Genomic DNA, 19,495 nt, shown 5'->3' on the forward strand with positions numbered 1-19,495 from the left:
CATATAGCTAAATTACATACTTGCCAGTTTTACCTCATTCACAATATTAAGCTCTTAACATATCTTGCATGAATACAGGTAGAAATATTTTATCTTTCAATGTTCAAATATCTGGCTCAAAGGAAAGTGCCTATTACTATTACAATTTCCTTGAAATCTCTGCATCCCTTCTGCACACGATGCAGAGCAACAGTAATATACTTATGCTTTGTTCATTAGTACTAAGAGTTAAATTTCATTTTATATGCCTACTACCCTCTTCAATTGTAATTTGAAATGGATTAGGCTAGCACCTCCAGAGTTACAGAAAGTAAGAGGGAACTGATCATTCTTGAATTTCAGTCCAGCAATTTGACCTTGTTAAATTAAAAATATATGATATCATAGCTTACAGGAAGGCATTCTTTTTGCTTTGGTTTGGTTTTAACTAATAGTAGGTAGATATAGAACCAACACTAAAAGATACATTGAAAATGTCAGATGTAAATGTCAATTAAAAATTACAAGGAATTCTGAAAGGTAAGGTCTGTGGGGGGTTGACATTCTTTGACATAGTGGAGTGTCTGCAACCAGGCCTTTGGCAAGAATAGCAGGATCTATGCTGTCAGCTCTTATTGTACATAAACTTAGATGCTTGTCTAATCTGAATGAGAAATACCAGGAGAACTGGAGCTGAAGCCTTGCAGTAATATGGAAGAAAGCTGAAAATGCTCTATCTACACTACACAAATTGCCTGTGACAAGAATATATTTAAGACAACACAGAAAAATATAAAGGAAAGATAATGTAAACAAAGACATATACTGCTTCATTTACTATTTTTTAAGTTCAAGATGTAACAATCAAGCAGTGAAAGAGGCTTACATAAGAGAATGAAATTATAACAAAAATCCCAGTTTCATGTCTATATGAAATATAATGCCTTAGGAGAACGTATGAAAATATATACTTAATATCAATCACTCAAATATAAATGATAATAGGAATACAATATGGTCTGTTCTTTCTTTGTTTTGACAAAAATTAGTTTTGATACAAATAAACAACCTACAATGCTCAGCAAAACAATTAACTTATGCTACGCATAAGCCATGGTCTCAGTGAAAATGTCTTCATGCTCTGTTTTTCAATCACATTGTCAAAGAGAGCATGACAGGCAAAATTTACAAACATTACTTCTGAGCTGGAGTAAAAAAGTATATTTTCATAAGCTACATGTTGATTTTTATACTGTTCATGTGTCATTAAATAAAGACAAAAATAATTAATATTAAATGCTACTGGAAATAGGCTGAATGTATCTAGGACATTTGTGAAGTGCAGAGATACACCTCTTTATGTGTTTGTGTATGTATGTATGTATGTTTGAATGTACACTTGTATCTGTTGTTCTTGCAGAGGAACACAAAATTTTATCATCTTCACTAAGCAGACTACTCTTCTACTACTAGAAAAGCAGCAGAAAATGGCATTTTTCACTGCTTTTGGTTCTCTTCTTGTCTATAAACAAACATATCTTACTCGGTGCTACTAAGGTTAGTAAGTTGGAATAGTAATTCCCTTTGAAAAAGTTAATTAGTTTTGAAGAAACTTACTATATAAAGTCCTAAGCAGTAAAAATCACTATAAACTCTCTCTTCTATCTATATCCATTTTTGATTAATTTAGTAAGTGGAGCCAGAAGGGATAGAAAAAGGAGCACAGCAAAACCCAGCATGTGTGAAAATCTACAAGCATTAGATAGCTACAAACCCTAAGTCCCTCAGTGTTGCAGTAAGGTCAAAACCTTTCAGCACTGTACCAGTGTGTCAAAATATGTCAACAAACCATCACACTGCAAGAAGAAGAATGACCTTTCAGTTCTTTATGTTTCGGCTGCTTTGGATACTGGGTATGCATGAACAGTTTTCCCAGCCACTTGACAAACGTAACTCTCAAGGTTTCTTCCAAATCATTACAATGGTTTTCAACTCACCAAAACATTTTTTAAACCATCTGCAACTGAAGAATACTGAGCTGGTTAAGAGTACAGACATCCACAACAGATCTCCCTCTTCCCCTACCACCTACAGTCAGACAACAATTAGTACTTCAACAGTCTTCACAGTAACCTGTTAAACCAATTTAAAGAGATGAACAGCAAAAAATGCCTGCAATGCCTCCTGATTCAGACTTTGCTCACATAGAAATCATTCTTACCGTCAACTGCAAATGAATTTGAATACAACACTTTCCTCAAAAAACCTAGGAAGACATTATCTGTGTTTGTGTTGTGAAATACAATCCTTTCCATTTGCACTTATCTGAATTAAATACCCTTTTATTAATTGATGTGCCTCTATGATAATTTAAGAATTTTACTATGACTTATAGTTATGAACTGAAGTCTCAAGATCAAGTATAATGTACGAATTAACAACACACTGAATCATGAATTTAGGCTTCCAAAAAGTGTGATTACATACACACATATGGAAAACTTGCTTTTATTTATTCTTTCAAAAAAGCAGATGCACAGGACTAAACACAAACAAATGGTGGAAGGAATTTTGTACAGAGATGACTTATCTTTTTTATTCAAAGAGAAGATGAAATGTTTCTTTTTCACTTTGTGAAATTGCCTTTAGTTTAATAAGTGTTAAATATGACATTTTCCTATGGTTTTCCTCACATGTAGTAAAGTCTCTTTAGCTAATAATGACGTCACGCTATCTCCTGAGACTCTCTAGAAATTACATTCTAGACTGTACATATGCCTTAGCCATGCTTGAAGAAGACAGAAAAATGATAATTGCTGTATTTGAGTTCATATCTTACAGCAAGTCACTGATAGTACACCCACTAATTGCTGTTTGAACCATGTGTTGCTGATCTGTATACCTTAGAAAACAGTAGTCATGCCTGTCAACTCTAACACTTTTACAACTAGGACTCCAATTCTTAATTTCAGTTAAAAAAATTTACAAAATTATACATTATGGAGGAAAGAAAAAGAAACATCAACATTAATCTAAACCGTAAAATAATTTAAAACATATTCATAGACCCCATTTTAAAGTGCAATCTGCATAACTTGCTGCTCATGCTTTCAAAGTGTTACCTTTGGTCACCTAGCTATTCAATAGCTTTTATTCTTATAGTTATAACAAATACACTAATGTAGATCAGAGAAAAATGAAAAATGTGGTATCTAGTACTTGTGCACAAAGCAATTATATTTTGTCCATGGAGTTTTTGTGTTTACTCAGTGGCAGTGCAAGCTACAGCCTGCTCAGTGGATGCCACTGCTCTGGAGGAACAAGCATACTGAGGGAAGTATATGAATCACTTTATACTGAAGTTTTTCCAGAATATAAAATAGCTTTTTTTCCTAAAACAAACTCTGCAAAATCAGTCTAGGAATATGCAAGACCAAACTTGGCTTTTCCTATTTCTTTATTATTGAAAAAAAATCTCAATATCAAAAAAATATCTTAAATTATAACTGAGCAAATCCACTGACAAGGTACACTTTGTACATTTTTAATGTGAAGTTTAATTTGAAGATGAGGTTGCAGTGCACCACTGCAATTGAAAATTGCTTAACAATACCATTGATGTATGAGCCATAAAAAACCTTGCTAAGCTGTCCCTGCAGAACTCAGAGTAATAAAAAGGTGTTCTTCTGCACTGAGGTGAACAGACATGGTTGACTGCATCTAGGGAGCTGTTCTGTTAAATGAGAAAGTGCCATTTCTTTCCTGTCAGTTCAGACCAATTTAAGACACTCACAGATTTAGTTAGCACAAAGTACAGGATTTAATGAAATACACACATAACAGCAAACAATGTTCAAAGCTTTCAGTCAGATTCTGAATAGAATTCATCTTATATCTGTGACATGTGAGAAAAGACCACAGAAACTTTTCCAGTTTGACTCCCAATTTTTAGATAAGCAATAAAAAAGCTGAATGGAAAAGGTCTAAAACCTCTCACTTTCATTCCTTTCAAAATATCTAGACTTGTGTTTCTATCCACATCTAACAGGTGATACAGATTTTCTCTTGAATTTCATTTCTGCTTTAAGTTCAACCAACGGGTCAGGTTTAAAAAACTAAACTATTGCTTGAGTGTCATCTCAATTGTGAACTCATGCTTGTTCTCCAAATAATTTCTCTTTCAAGTGGAAGGGATACACAAAGGTGTGGTGAATTAACTGAGAAACTGGTTCCCTCTTGAGAGACCTCTGCAAAGACTGATTAAATAATACAAAATTGGTTCATAGTTTGTGCAGCTACACCTGTGTCCTCTCATATAAATAGTTCCAGAGAACAATGAAAGTTAACTGTCTAACCTACATGCAACCTAATCTATCAACATGTGTTCATTAACCCAACTGTCATTATATTAGAAACTACAGTAACTCAGAACTCATTTCAGAAGATGTGGCTCTGTCAGCTTGGCCAAGCAGTACCAAAATTAAAACTAACAGGATTTATTCTTTAAAAAAACCCCACAGAAATCTGCCAAATTTCCATAATTAACCTAGATTTTGGATTTAGGGTGTAACAAATCTTACTATGGAGAGTTCTAGTTTCCTTTATATGAATGCAAATTCACTATATTTAAGAATCAACCATTTTTGTAGTTGTTTCCATTACGAACAGCTATAACAGCAGATTTGGAAAAATCTCAAAACTACTTCCAAAATGTTTTATTGATCCACATATCTAGTCTAGTCTAGCTTTTGCAACATTAAAGATACTTGACTAATAGCTCAGTAAGAAATGTTATTCCATTTTTGAAGATGAATTATTAATTGGTACATGTTAAAATTAAAACGAAGTTAGCAACTACTTGGTTTCTTGATAAAAGCATAATAGAAGTTTCCTTTGGAAATGTCAGATGCAAATGGTAGACACTATTCTCACATGTTTTACACTAAAATGTAGACAGACACTTTACAGAGCAAAAAAGAAAAAAAAAAGACAGAAACTACAACGGCAATTTTATTACAATCAACAACTGGATCAGTGTCTTCGTTCTACCTGTCAATGCAAGTTTCACCACATCTCAACTTAGTATTTTCACACTCAAGTTATCTGTTTAAAATTCACTTCTTGGAGGTATTCTGCTCTGATATCATAACAGATGCCTTCAAACACACCCTTTATACTCAGAAAGTATTCCAGTACATCTAATGGTCTTCTCCCAGCCTCAGCTGCTCCATTTCCTTTACACTGATGTGCAGTTCAGCACGTTTGCATCACCATCTTTCCTGCCATTCTCACCATTTGCCTAGATATTGTATATACTCAAATTTCCTTCTAAGTTTTATATTCATTGTTTCACTAATTTATTTTCTACAACTCTTCTAGAGTATAATATCTTCATCCAACAATTGACAGCCTTCCAAGTTTCCCATTACTTTGATTCAAGTTTTCCAATTCTCTGCGCTATGGGATTGTCAAATAAGTGCAGGACCTTTTTTGTATCAATCAAGAATGTTGCTTCAGAGCATAATTCCACAGTTTGATGATGTTATTATCAAGATTTTGTTTCCCTTCCTCTGCTGCTTTCTTTTGAACCTGCTTGTAAGGTATTTCCAAAGGTAATGCTAGTTATTTTCACATTCAGCTGAAATACTGTCATCACAATAGACTGTGATATTGGCACACATCCCCTTTTAGTTGCATGTTTGCACTCTTGTGCTATGTTCTCCACTACCACTCTGATGGCCTCTTGTGGACACTGAGAAGACTTCTAAATTTATGCTTTTAAAAAAATCAGGTTTTTAAACTTTAATTTGCCTCACTATTGTGCTCAGGGTTTTAATACATTGAAAAATGGAATTGAAGATGAAGCATTGTGTTCAGTACTTTTTTCCCAGAAAAAAAATCTTCCAGTGAGGAGGTGTCTAGTACCATGGAAAGATTTATAAATATAAACAATAACGACTTTCAGAACAATAAAACAGAAGTATTTTCACGATATTTAAAATATTTTTCCACCAATACCATAACATGCCACAAAATTCTGTCTAGCACAACTTTTTTCCCTCATCCTGCAATTACTTACTACATTTTCAACTTGAACACAATTGTAATTATTGCTTCAAATGTAAATAATGTTAAAAATAAATACTTTATTTAAAAAAACACTGTGAAACAGTACTGTCCTGCTTACACTGACAATGAGCAATATTATCCTTCATACACTAAACCTCACTTGGTTAGACTGTGAAGACTTTTTAACAAATTTGTCACCTTGCATGTATTCCAAAACATTATAGCTAAATCTTCTAAATCAGGTACTAAAATAATTGACATATAACTTCTGCTCCAAAATAACTTATCCTGTCATCTAGCATCACTGTAAAATCACCATATATATTTTCTGCATGTTAACAATTAAGATCTCAATTTTTCATAAATATTTCAGCACATCAACCTGAAATGTTATTTAATGACATCCAAAATGACAGATTAGTAACACGTAGAGTCAGTAATGTTTTATCCAATAACATTTTTTTTTAAAAATTAAGTCCTATTTATCTGTAAGGAAAAATAATAGAAATGTACCTGTTCCAGTAGCTCCAAAACTGGTCCTGCAAGTAGGCTTGGTGGCTACTTTCATCACCAAATGAGGCTTTGCTTTCAATCCAGTGAATTATGTGTCCTTCCACAGCTAGGATGACAGCAGAAAATAAACTGAACTCTGAAAATAACACTCAACAGCCTGTAAGATTGTACTAGGGAACATTCTATTTACTCCACAATCTACCACATAATTCATGCTTGCAACCAAGTTACATGTTTTTAAAATTTATTTTAAAATATGCACATAGGGCATTTAAAAAAACATATCAGAAAATACTTTTAACAGATAATCACATGAATTTCAGTTTAATTACACCCTGCTCCATATATCTGCATTTATTTTAATACAAACAGAATGTAAATAAAAAGAGATTAGACTAAGAAGCACTTGTATTCTTCTACTACCCTTACTTTGCTGGAAGATAGCTGTCAGGTAAGAAATCAGAAACTTCTGCTGAATGATAAAAAAAGTTAGCTAAGCTGCTAATGACACATACTTGTCACAATTCCAGAATGGAAGGTATAATAAAGAGAAGGAAATTTATCCTGGACATGAGTTTCTTTTGTAAAAGAAACGTCCTTTCTTTTGTAAAACCAGTAATGCTTCATCAGAAAGAAGTTAGGAGTAAGAAGGCTTATGTGAAAAAAATGTGATTTTGAATTTCTGTTTCTTTGTATGTTTTGCTATTTGTTTTGGTTCATGTCTTTCCTAATTTCTTGCAGGAGCAAACTACTAATATTAATAAAATCATCATTTTTTTGACAAAGGAATGTCCTCTCTGAAGTTGACAACATAATTTTGCAGAAGAAATCATGAGCATCACTGTAAGAGACCATTCTTTCACCAAAAAGGTGTTTGGTATCAATGTTAAGATCTTTACAAATGCAGCCTTTGAATTACCTACAATATCCATAACTATGATGCCTTAATCTAAATTTGACTTGGAATGAGGTTTTCAAACAACATGTGAACCCAGAAGCACTATACAGAAAGATTATGAGAGGCTATAGCAGCACATGACTAACCACAGACTGCAAAATTACTCAACAAATCTGGGAAAATAACTCATGAAGTCACCACACTAAGCTCTATGTGTCACCACTGCCCTGCTATCAGTAAAACCCAGTTAACTTCTGTAGGTCTACACTACTACATCCTTCCCCAACACCTACAGACCCCAGGAGATGTAACAGCTGAGGTATAATCAACTCAGAAGCTATTTCTAACAAACATTTGCCTTTCCTAGGTATGTACTGAGTCATACAGAAAAAAATCCAAGGACTGCTATACTTGAGTTCAGATCAGACAAATAGAATATTATTTTTTGTAAGTCTAAAGTGATTATAATAATTTGAAAGTTGCAATGCACTATTATTATTTGAATTTGAGACAAATATATGCAAACAAATTAAGACTATTTTAAACCTTCTTTCCAATACGGTTGATATTACAAAAAGAATTCTTTTGGGTGTTTCCTGATTAAAATATTAAAAAAGAGTTGCTTTTCTAGCTTCCTTTTGATCAGGCTCCTGAATAGGTGAGATATCATCTCATGCTTCTAATATAAAAGTGGATACACCAAGTATGTACTGTGTTTATTATGGTCCACATTACTGGGCATTCTTACCAATGTATATAACTTTCTGAAGAGCAGTTAAAGAGGGAGCCAGTCACTTCTCAGTGGTGTCCAGTAACAGGACAGAGACAATGGGTACCAACTTAAACACAAGAGTTTCCACCTGAATACCAGCAACCACATTTTCACTGTGTGGGTGCCTGAGCATAGGCACATGTTACATGGAAAGGTTGTGGATTCTCCCTCCTTGCTGATATTCAAGAGCTGTCAATACCAGAAAAGGTAGATGAACTTTAAAATTACTTTTATACTTTTTTCCTTATTCTTTCTTGCTATTCAGGCTTTTAAAAAACAGTAAAGAACTGCAGAATTGTATTTGGATGCAAAGTGATGGCAAAAGAATAATTGCACAATGACAAACCTTTATGCAATGACCTATAGGTGTAATGTAATACTCTTAAGACTATGAATTGATTTGGTCTAAAAGTAAAAGACAATTATAACTACTTCAGAGTTTAGTTCAGAAGGGCAGTGGGTAGAATACATTAGAGGGATCAGGGATTTGGAGATTTTTTTTTTTACTGGGTTTTTTTTTCCTTTTTTTTGATAATGAGATAAAAACATGCAAAGACTAAAGAAGAAACATTGGGTAACACTATTTAGGATCAAATCTCTTTGACTCAAATTAGAAGTTTTTAAAATTATTGGGTAACTCCTGAAGAGCCTTATTTGCAGTATCCTAGAATATGCTTCACTTAAGCCATAATATTTTAGCATGAGCACTTCTATACAAAATAATAAAATTCTTTCAAAAGACTTACCTACTGGCACTTCTAAAATAAAGTCTGGTGTTTTGTCATAACCCTTTGCACGAAGCTGATCTTCAGCTGTACACAAAAAATAAGAACTACTGTTTATAAAACTATTCCATTAAGTAGACAGCAGCATAATTAATTTTATTCTAAATAAGAGTGCAAGAATTACTAATGCAGTCATACATATCTTTCTTATGCATGCAATGCTGTGTCAGATTAAATGAACCTTTGTAGAAAACCTGAAGCATGGATATAAAAATGCTTCTTTGTCATCCCTGCATTTTTATGTCTTCATTATAAACATCATTAATTCAAGCTGTCATACAGTATTTTATAACCTCCAAATATTCAAAATAAAGAGGTATATTCACTGATTGAAAGAAGAGTCTCTCCTCCTTCAGATGTGTTAAGATTAATCCCACCGACACCACAAATGTAGATATACTGTTGCTGCTGCCATGGTTTTATTTTTAATGCTAGCATAAAGTTATTAAAAAAAAAAAAGAGCAAGAAAATCCTTCTCTCCCAGAAATTTATTTAAGTAAAGAAGAGTCATAATTTTAGTTTCTCTTGCATTCTGGATTCTGTAGAATTCATCCAATCTGCAAACATAAAAAGATTTAGACATTCTGCTAACATTACGTCTACAACTTTATTGCTTACAAATATTAGAACTGAATATGTCAAGAAAAAACTAATGAGTGAACAAGACAAAAGGCAAAAGATGCTCCTTTTAAAAAAAAAGGGAAAAAAAAAAAGAAAGGAAAAGAAGCCCACACCAGCCCTTAATATTTTTAAACTATTGTCCTTGATTTCTGATACCATCACATTGGTATTTCTGAAACACCATTTCTCCATTAGAATTTGGAGTGACCTGGTCATTCAATTCCAGGCATGGCTTTCTGTCTTCACCCAAGCTCAACTAATGGCACTACCTAGTAACAAGTAAGGCTGTGTAGCCCCTTAACACCTACTGGGCTGTTGACATTGTCATGCATCCCATTCGCCTTTCTACATCACCTTTGATTAAAATTAATGGTCCATTCTCACTGTTGGGTAGCTTATTTCCAATCCATTTATCAGGTTAGGACAGTAGTTTCATGGCCAATGTTCAGAACTCAGTTTTTGAATACTTTGTGCAAATCCTGAAAGGTCAGCAGTTTGAGTCCAAGTAACATTTTAATGACAAGAAAAATGTACTAACTTAGAAATCAAAATATTGTAAAATTGCCAAAATCAAATTCTCCCACTGTTTTTCATTGAAGAATATAAGTCTGAAGTATTTTCTGTAGTAAACTAAATCTGAAAGTAGGATAGAAGTAAATTTGGAAAGCTGAACATTCACGTCAGTGTAAACAGCAATAGCTGTCTATTCTTTTTGAGTGGTATTATATTTTTTTTTAGATTTTTAGAGCATTTCTTCACTATAAACAGCCTACACTGTAAATAGAAGTCTTTGCAATGTGACACTTCATTATATCACATTATAAAGTAATGAAAAGCATTTCTAGAATTTGGAGATAGAATTGGTTTTTGACTATTTTTTGAAACTTAGATGGTCATGTATACAGATAAATGATGTTAAGATCGAGAATGCTCTAATTTAACAGAACCTCTGAATGGAAAGTTTTATGCCATAACATAAAAATTAATTATCTTCTATGTAATCTTTTAATCCTTATTTAAAAAAAAACCAACAAAACAATTTTATCCAAATCTAGTTAACTGCAACCTGCTCTTCATTCTTTAAAATAATCTAGGATAGAAAGTCTGAAATTTTGTTCATTTAAGAGCATTAGCAATGGAAAGGTCAGTCTTTTTTTTCACATCAAACAGGAAATGCACCTTAAATAAAACAAAACAGATGTAAACACGTTTCAATAGGGTCAACGTGGCAGGTCTCTGAACTGGAATCTATATTGGCATTACTTTTAATATTCTGCAAGAGATTCTTTTTTCAAGGGTGTCTGATTACTCTCAAAATCTTTTAATACTAATTCATGTCTTGAAAAAGAACATGCTTTTTGTTTTAAATGTGGTTCTGAACTTCTTCATGTGGTTTCTCCTAGCATTCTGTACTGTGATTAACATTGGAAAACATATTAAAAACCATGTTTGTTATTGATGTATTTATCATGTGCAGAAAGAGAACTTTGCATTACTATTTCTCCAAGTGTTTTGGAGCTTTATAACTCTGGGGAAGAAATAATTACCAAAACTCCTCATAATCACCATAAAATTTTTGTTTTAAACCACAACACCATTAAAAAGAAGTTCTAGCTTTTCAGGTATGTTTCACATTGGTTCAGAAACTAAAGAGGCAGCATTCTGTACCTCAAAAGATCTTTCAACCCTAGCATGGATTAAGAAAATAATTCAGTAACTGCTTGAAAGTCAGCCCACAGCAGTTTTGACAGTTACATTTATAAATCCTCAGGTTTGGAAATTATGTGGAAACAGCCCTAATAAGTAGTTTGTCAACAGATACCCCATTAATTTAGATTTTCAACAAAACTGCAGCTTCATCTTTACCATAATGTCACACTCAGTCAGAACCATTTAACACATCATTGTTCTTACACTAGCCCTATTCTGCTGGTGCATGAATGAGCTACAACTGCAAACTTAAGATTGCAGCAGAAAACACTGATCAGATTTCATGATTTATATCCACTGGTGGGAACCAAAGGAGGATAAAGCTCAGTACCTCTCCATATATCTAAAAGCTTTCCTAACGTATTAATGGTAAAGAAAAAAAAACCAATCCTATACTGAACCTAGAAACTCCTGGCATTTCAGTACAGCATGTGAAGCAGTAAGCTCATTTTGATAAAATGCTTCTACTGATCACTTTAGTCTCAGATTAAAGACTTGAGAGCTGTGCTTTTTCTGAAGAGGACATGGCATATGAAGCACTTCTCATGAACAGTGGATTAATAAAATGTAACCTCCACTAGTGTGTATAGGTTTCCAGTCAATTCCAGGGTGAATCTGAAGGTGCTGATCTATAGGCTTTGAAAGCCTACTGCTCTACAAACAGACAAATTCTGTCCAGAACCTGAAAAGCTGCTTCATGATCTAAGATTTTACTGAGGCACTTCATATTCACTGCATCCTTTGACTGTACTTTCCTCTCCTATACTGTTGCCCAGGTGAACACATTTGATACAAACCCTCAGACTATTCTTGAAGAACAGTATATCTGAATAGCACACTATGGGAACTGCAAAATTTCTGTTTCTTCAAAACATGTTAAAAAGTAATGGAATTACAAGCCATAAGCCATGTAAATCATAAGCCATTTTCAAAACAGGAATGAAGAACAACAAAGGAGGAATGATTATGCAACAAAGCCTGAATTTGAGGGCCTATGGGAAATACTGGCATCTCTACTGTTTTTCTGGTGTTTTCTTCAAGCAGTTTTGGAACTAGTTTTTCAGAAAGGAAAGGTTGTATTGCAAGGGACTTGGTAGCATTCATCTTGCAGATACTTAGAGAAAGTTTTTTTTACGAATACTCCAAACCCCAAACATATCTAGAATCTGAAATACATACAGGATCACTGACAAAATAAACACAAATCTTAACATATGTTAGATCATGACTAAACAATACTTCACTATATGTAAAATTTGAACAACAAATTAAGCTCTCTCATTTCTATCTTCACATTCTAACAAGTTAACCCATTCTAGACGTTTTAATTTGATAGCACAAATTTCTTGGAGCTAATTTCTAAAGACAAAATTGATGCTTATCCAAAGTCATAAAACACTAAAATTTAAATGTGATTTTTATACTGCTTAAGTTTACACAAGCCAAATAAAACTGTAATTGTTGTGCTGAGGATCCCTTAGTGATTCTTAGTTTTCTTGTATCACAACAGAATTGATTTCATTACCAGCTTTGATAGGCGAACGACAAATCTAGCCTTGAATTTTTCATTGAAGGTGATTCCACAACCTCTCCTGGCAGTTTGTTTTATATTTATTGTTCCCAGAACTGTTTGGTATTTTAACTTACCACCATCATCTCTGGAATTACAGCTTAAGCCTATCACCTGTATCTATGCTCTAACAGGCAAATAAGAAAATCTGCCTCTTAGTTTTGCAGTGTCATCTGCAAGCTTGTATGTAATAGTTAATCCTGTCCTTTTTTTCACTTTTCTCCAAAATAAAAGAGCGTACTTATTCTGTTCCTTAATCAAATGGACAAATCACTTAAAAAGCTTAGTAACTTTCTAACTTCTTAAATTTGTTTAAAGTTTCCAAAATCTTAGCCAGACATAGCTTCTGGAGACATCACAGCTCCAGGTAAACCCAGAAAAATGTGTGAATCCCACTTTAGTACAATGCTCAACCATTAACAGAAGAGGGCATTTCACTCCACTGTCATCTCATCACATAAGAAATCAAAGATTTAAGAAGTCATTGTTTACTATCACATTTAGAAAATGCATACTTTAATCTTTGTTTTAATGGGACTCATGTAAATAAGAAACACACTGCAGGCTAGACAAAAGAAATGAAAGTAACTTCCTAACTAATTAATCCTTAAAATAACTTTAAAAATAGGGAGTGTAAAAAAGAGTAATTGCATTGATTGGGAAGCAGAGGGCAAAAATTCAGCAGAAGCTGCACAGCAAGGTAAATGAGTGAATCTTCTAGCCCTTCTTTAATACATAAAGCATTTTGAAGCTAATATTTCATATGCTTCTTCCTAAATCTCATAAGGTCTGGATTATAGCTAATATCTCATGACACCAAAAGTAATACAGCAGCAGATATTAAAGCATTTTTTTCAGCTACTTATTCTATAAAATATTAATTGCAAGCCTGTGCATGTGCTCTATATATAGGGTATTAGGTAACTGAGTTCCTGCTCAGTTCTAAATCAATAAAAAATAACATATATAGCATCAATCATATTTTACTCTTCCTTTACTACCTAATATAGGGGAATTTGGGCTGAATTTTGCCCTAGGTAAACAGTTACCAACATCTCTGAAGTTAAGAATTCACTGGCTAGCATCTACTACAGATTCTTACCAATGAAAGAGAGATTTTTTTCCAAAAGCATTTCTCGCAGCAAGACTTCGTGCTCATGCCCAACAGCACTGATAGCTTCAGGTTAAGAAATTAAAGATTACTTTGAAAAAGAAGCAACTTCATAAAAAACATCATAGATAGAATAAATAATAATAAAATTTATTTGCCTTCATCTATGTTACAGAAGTGATCAGTTTTGGAAATCTTACAAGGATTTTTAGAAGCATCCATCCATCTGAAACATCTTACTGTAAAAAACCATTTTAATTGATGTTTCAGAAGTATGAACTAATGTCATGGAAGGATGAAATCATATTTTACAGTGAAGTCTTTTTCACTTCACTGACAGCCTGTTGATCCAATGTGTCATTCCATGCAAAATGTGCAAAAACGTCACCATATTAAATATTTTAATGCATCCTCCTGGAGGTCAACAGTTCTATTCAGGAGGCTTTTAAGAAGAATCCTATGGAACAATATGATAACAGATCTTATGTTAAAAGCAATAAACTCCAAATTCTGTTTAAAGTAACTTCTTAAACTACAGATCACCTTACTTTACAGTTAATTACTTAACTTATATGAACACTTCATACTCAACAACAAAAAATAATTCTATGGAATCATTTCATATGTATATGAATATATGTATGTACAGCTTATATCAATTGAAACTATGCATTATGTTAAACTCTAATTGCAATTTCAGAACAAAGGGGACAAGTGAAGAATGGCAAAAAGGTAAGAAAAATACTGCAAACAGAATTTACAATGCACCATAAGCAAAAACACTTAGTCTATAATAATACCTGTTATTGATGTATGGCAATGACCATGGGGCAAAACTTGTAAATAACCTCACAAGCCATTTTCTACTCATGCAATCTAGCAGCCTAGTTTCCCGTAAGCAGCTGAACTATTACTGAAAAATAGCCTCTTGGCATTTACAAAGAGGTTGACTTCATACTTTGGTCCATGCATATACAATTAGATAGTTATATTTAAAATCAATATGCAATCCTTCAGTAGACATTATGCTTTTAAAACCTTAACTTCAAATTGATTTTTAACTATTTTATGCACCTCAAAATTAACATCTAATTCAGCAACATACTTGCAGTAATGCACTCACAGTTTAGTATTAAACTTTTCTGTACCAAAATGGAATTGAAAAACTCCTCATTACTCTGATGTCACTGCATATTCAACAACTTTTTGAGTCAGTATCTGAAGAGGACATAAAAGTCTTTTGTAGACTGCAAGCAAATAAGTCTTAAAAATGGTTCATAATTCTACATACGTGTCTTTTTTTCCTTTTAAACATGGCACTCCCATAAGACTACAGCCAGATTGCTCATCTCAAAAATATTAATCTTAAAATTCTGGATATGAAAACTAGTGATCAACAACTATTTAAAATGTGTGGCTTACTAGGTTAATCCACTTTGTTTAATCATGAAAATAATCTCAATGAATATTTAAAATTACAATTAAAAGCACAAAATACAAAGATAATTACAACACTATCCTGCTGCTGTAAAAGTTAATGAGGGTAGGGCTGAGGCTGTGGTAGACACAAGTGTTTCTAGTGGAAAGAAAGTATATTTAAGGAGTGACAGCCACATGTATCACACCTACCAGAAGTACTGTTTTTCATGCATAACTAAACATCACTGTAGCTTTCCTATCCTGCACCTAGTACAGTGAAACCAAGATCTTCCCCCAAACTGCATGCAGAGATTCATGCAAGGATTCTCTAGGACTTGGGAGAGAACTGACTTACTAGTCTGTTCAGTGATAGCAGGCCATGATTTTGAAATTTTTTGTTTGACTGCAGACTGCAACAGAAGAGTTGCTCCTGCAGGACTTTATTAAAATAGGTTTGGGTTCTTAGTGATCATTCCTACCAAATTCTAATCTTAGTCTGGAACACTCAGTGCCATGTGGAGTTCCCTCAGTGTACACAGTGTATGGCTCTCTAACTAACTATTTCAACACTACAAAAAAAACCCCACCAAACACTGAAAATTCAAGATTTATAAGGGTTTTTAACTACAGCTAGTATAACCTCCTTTAAGAAGAAAACAAAATAAAAGAACTGCACTGGAATGTCAGATAGGAGTTGAAAAATACTAATCAGTCAATCACACCTGAATTGCGCATGAAAACATTTCAGATAAAACTCATATTTGTAACAAAGCAAAGCCACAATGTTGAACACTATCTATGAAACTTATTAATTTAATAATAGAATAGCTGAGATTTGAAGGTATCTCCAGAGATCATCTAGTCCAACTCCACCACTCAAAACATGGCCACTTCCTCTAAAGAAAAAAACAGATACGCATTTCAACTAATCAAAACCAAAGAGATTCAATCAGGCATATGAACGTGTAACCAGCAAAATGACATCTTCCCATGGTCCATCTGATTTTTGTTAGTTAAGAGAAAGCTCTGCAGTGACCCTCTAGCTGACTGAACGTAAAAAAGAGGAGTATGAAACGTGTTTTGTGAAGCAGAACTTTATGTCAGGTTAAAGCTAGACACATCTCTTCCACACAGACTAAGCTCATCAATTGTGCACCTAAAATTTTATGGGAAAGGATACTGTTTGATGCAGTCCACCAGTGGTCCATAACAACAGTCATTCACAGTACACTGCAGACAAATAAGAGAAGTAGTATACTGATGGGCAACTACAAAACCATTATAGTTAAAGAGTATCTTAAAAACAGTAATTACTTTTCCTCAAAAAGGCTATCAGATGCAGTTCAGATTTAATCACAGAAAACAAAAACTGCATGCTTTTATTCACTATAAAAGCGAGCTATTAAAAAGTGAAATGCTCCCCTCACAAATATTGCACTGCCATTTATAGTGCACTCTGACCTCACTGATAGTTTATGATGACAGTAATTAAATGAGGTTTAAAATCTTTTACTCTTCTAGGCAGATAACAGAATTGCCACAGGAAAAAACCCCAAACCAAACAAAACAAGTGTGATTAATACCTGATAGACTTGATTTGCTAGCACTCCATCTGGAATCTGAGAAGGGTCCCGTAGCATGCTACTTATAAGAGTTTTGGAGGCTAGAGAAATATAAATAAAAAACATACAAAAACCCTGTTAGCTTACACTTCATTAATAATAAAAAATATATATTAATAATTTTGAAAATTATCCATCCAGCAAATACAAAATTACAAGTTCATTACTACTTACCCGTTCTGATACAATTAACTCAAAAGTCTTAAAACACTAACGGATTTTATCAGCCCAAGGTGAAAGCAGGCCCCTACTGACTTAGTTCCACTGGACAGTTTGTGCTTTAGATACATCATACAGACTCTAAGGAAACTGCTTAGTATATAATAAGTGTAACTCAAAATAATCTTCATATCCTACTGGAACTTTAGGAAGAAAATATGTAAAAATTCAAAACAGCCTTTAAAAACCTTTTTAAGGACTTCATGCTTCCAATTCATTAGTTTTCAAATTCAAGTATTTACTTACTCAGTGTTGACACATTTTTCTGAGTGTATTTAAGAGCTGGGAAGAGGCTTTCTCTGCTTTTTTGAAATGTTCAAATGTAAGTAAAAAGAAATAAGTTAATTTTAGCACCTATCATTTTTTTACTCACTGATATTGATACTAGAATGAAAATGTAACATAAAACAGGAGATATCTTTATTTTCAAATACAGTCTTTGAAATCCTTGGCATTGTTTTCTCTCCATGTGTTTAGTCTGGTTAGTGCAAATACCAGTTAATTACTAATAGTAGTGGAAAGACCTTATTCTAGAAAAATAGCTTCTAAAAAGAGCAAATATTTAATTTTAAAATTTCTCAGAGAAAAGTTAACACTGCACATGCTGCCTCTGTCCTGGGAACAACCTCTGATGGAGCTCAGCTGCTGGTGTATTTACACCATTGAATCCTTAAGTGTAGATCAGATTTGCAACCAGCAAGGTTCCCCACTTTGCCAAAGATTTCCTGTGTGACTTCAGAATAATTCCCTTAATCTGTTTGGGCTTCAATCCTGTAAACAAAATTTAAAACTGCTCTTTTCTTGTTCTTTATCTACTTTGCCCCAACTCAGAGCCAAAGCTTTGTCATGGTCTTCAGTAACTGAATCAAAAGACTGAGGTGACACTGCAAAGGACTGATGGAACCTGTGACACAAAGGATCTGCCATATAATTAGTAATGCTGCTGTATATTAATAGATGTGTAAGCTGAAAGTAAAGAGACTGCCATTATAATCTACTCCCCAAGTTACTTCTTAAAAGCACCACATTCAGGTGAACGTAGCATTTGCAAGAACATAATTTATTTAGAAAACTATACCACACGGGGCAAAGAAATATAAGATCCTGAATGAATTTAAAGTCTTTGCAAGAGCTACAAAGAGCTATCATCACAGGCAGGAGCAAAAGTTTGTGCAAATATTTTTAAAGACAATTATTTATTTCCACTAAGCTAAAACACATCCAGAAGAAACATGCAACATCACATCTACTCTCATATTAAATAAATGTTACATTTATAACTTAATACTAGGAATAATAGGCATTTTATCTTATCTTTCACTTTTAGCATAAAAGCTTTGAAAAGGTGAAACAAAAGGTGGCGTGCATATTTACATTACTAACACTAAAAAGTAAAACAATAACCATTTTTCACTTGGTAGGAATAATATACAAGTAACAGTTTACCAATAGAAATGCTGACAGAATGGTAAAATAATGAAGAGTGTAAGAGAATTCACTGCTTTGAAGGGCTACTGATCTAGACATTATGATTTGATTATGAAAAATTAAGTATTTTTATGACTAATCAAACTCCAGAAAAACAACATAGATTTGCATTTGGAAAATGTTTAACTGGACACTATTTTGAGTAATGAGCTACAGATGCAAAATAAATTTCCTCTATTTCTGAGACTGTCAACTTCACTTTCTCAATCCTGGTTACCAGATATTCTGTTCTTTACCTCTATCAGAGTAATAATGAATTCACATACTGAATTTTATATTAGGCTGATGTCACATTGGTTCTACAAGTTGTTAAACTATGCTTCTAACACAAAAGGCATCAAAACAGAACTGATTCCTATACTAGCTTTGAATATATCATCTTTTTTTTCTTATATAAACATTACCTGCTTATGTAGTGTCCTGCAAAATTGAAAAAAATTCACCCCACACATAATTAACTTTGCATTACCTATGCAGCTAAGATAATTAGTGTTTTAAGAAAGCCAGTTACTGCAGTGGCAGCAGCCCAACAAGGCTGACTGTATAGAAACTGAAATGCATAGAAGTGCTAAGGTTTTTATGTGAACAATAATGCCAGTCAGAAAATAAAGTTTATTGAAACACTATTGTTGCACAGTTCTCTTCTTTACTTAATCAAAAGTAAGATGACACTGATGAATATTTACACAAAAGCAGGTCATCTGCTCCTCTTTTTCAAG

The 19,495-nt window shown here is 33.4% G+C and overlaps 1 protein-coding gene across 4 annotated transcripts in view; it reads right to left on the minus strand.

Annotated features, from left to right (window-relative positions):
* The window catches only part of CDIN1 (CDAN1 interacting nuclease 1), a 138,323-nt gene that overhangs the window by 68,626 nt on the left and 50,202 nt on the right, over positions 1 to 19,495 (minus strand). For all 4 annotated transcript variants that reach the window (XM_056492667.1, XM_056492665.1, XM_056492664.1 and 1 more), the window contains 5 exons: positions 17,031 to 17,110; positions 16,628 to 16,677; positions 14,020 to 14,087; positions 8,978 to 9,043; positions 6,562 to 6,667 (listed from right to left, as the gene is read on the minus strand). In XM_056492667.1, the coding sequence (XP_056348642.1) occupies positions 6,562 to 6,667; positions 8,978 to 9,043; positions 14,020 to 14,087; positions 16,628 to 16,677; positions 17,031 to 17,110 (370 nt within the window). The remainder of the gene's footprint in view (positions 1 to 6,561; positions 6,668 to 8,977; positions 9,044 to 14,019; positions 14,088 to 16,627; positions 16,678 to 17,030; positions 17,111 to 19,495) is intronic.

This window comes from Oenanthe melanoleuca, chromosome 5 (genome assembly GCF_029582105.1).
Source record: "Oenanthe melanoleuca isolate GR-GAL-2019-014 chromosome 5, OMel1.0, whole genome shotgun sequence".
NCBI lineage: Eukaryota > Metazoa > Chordata > Aves > Passeriformes > Muscicapidae > Oenanthe > Oenanthe melanoleuca.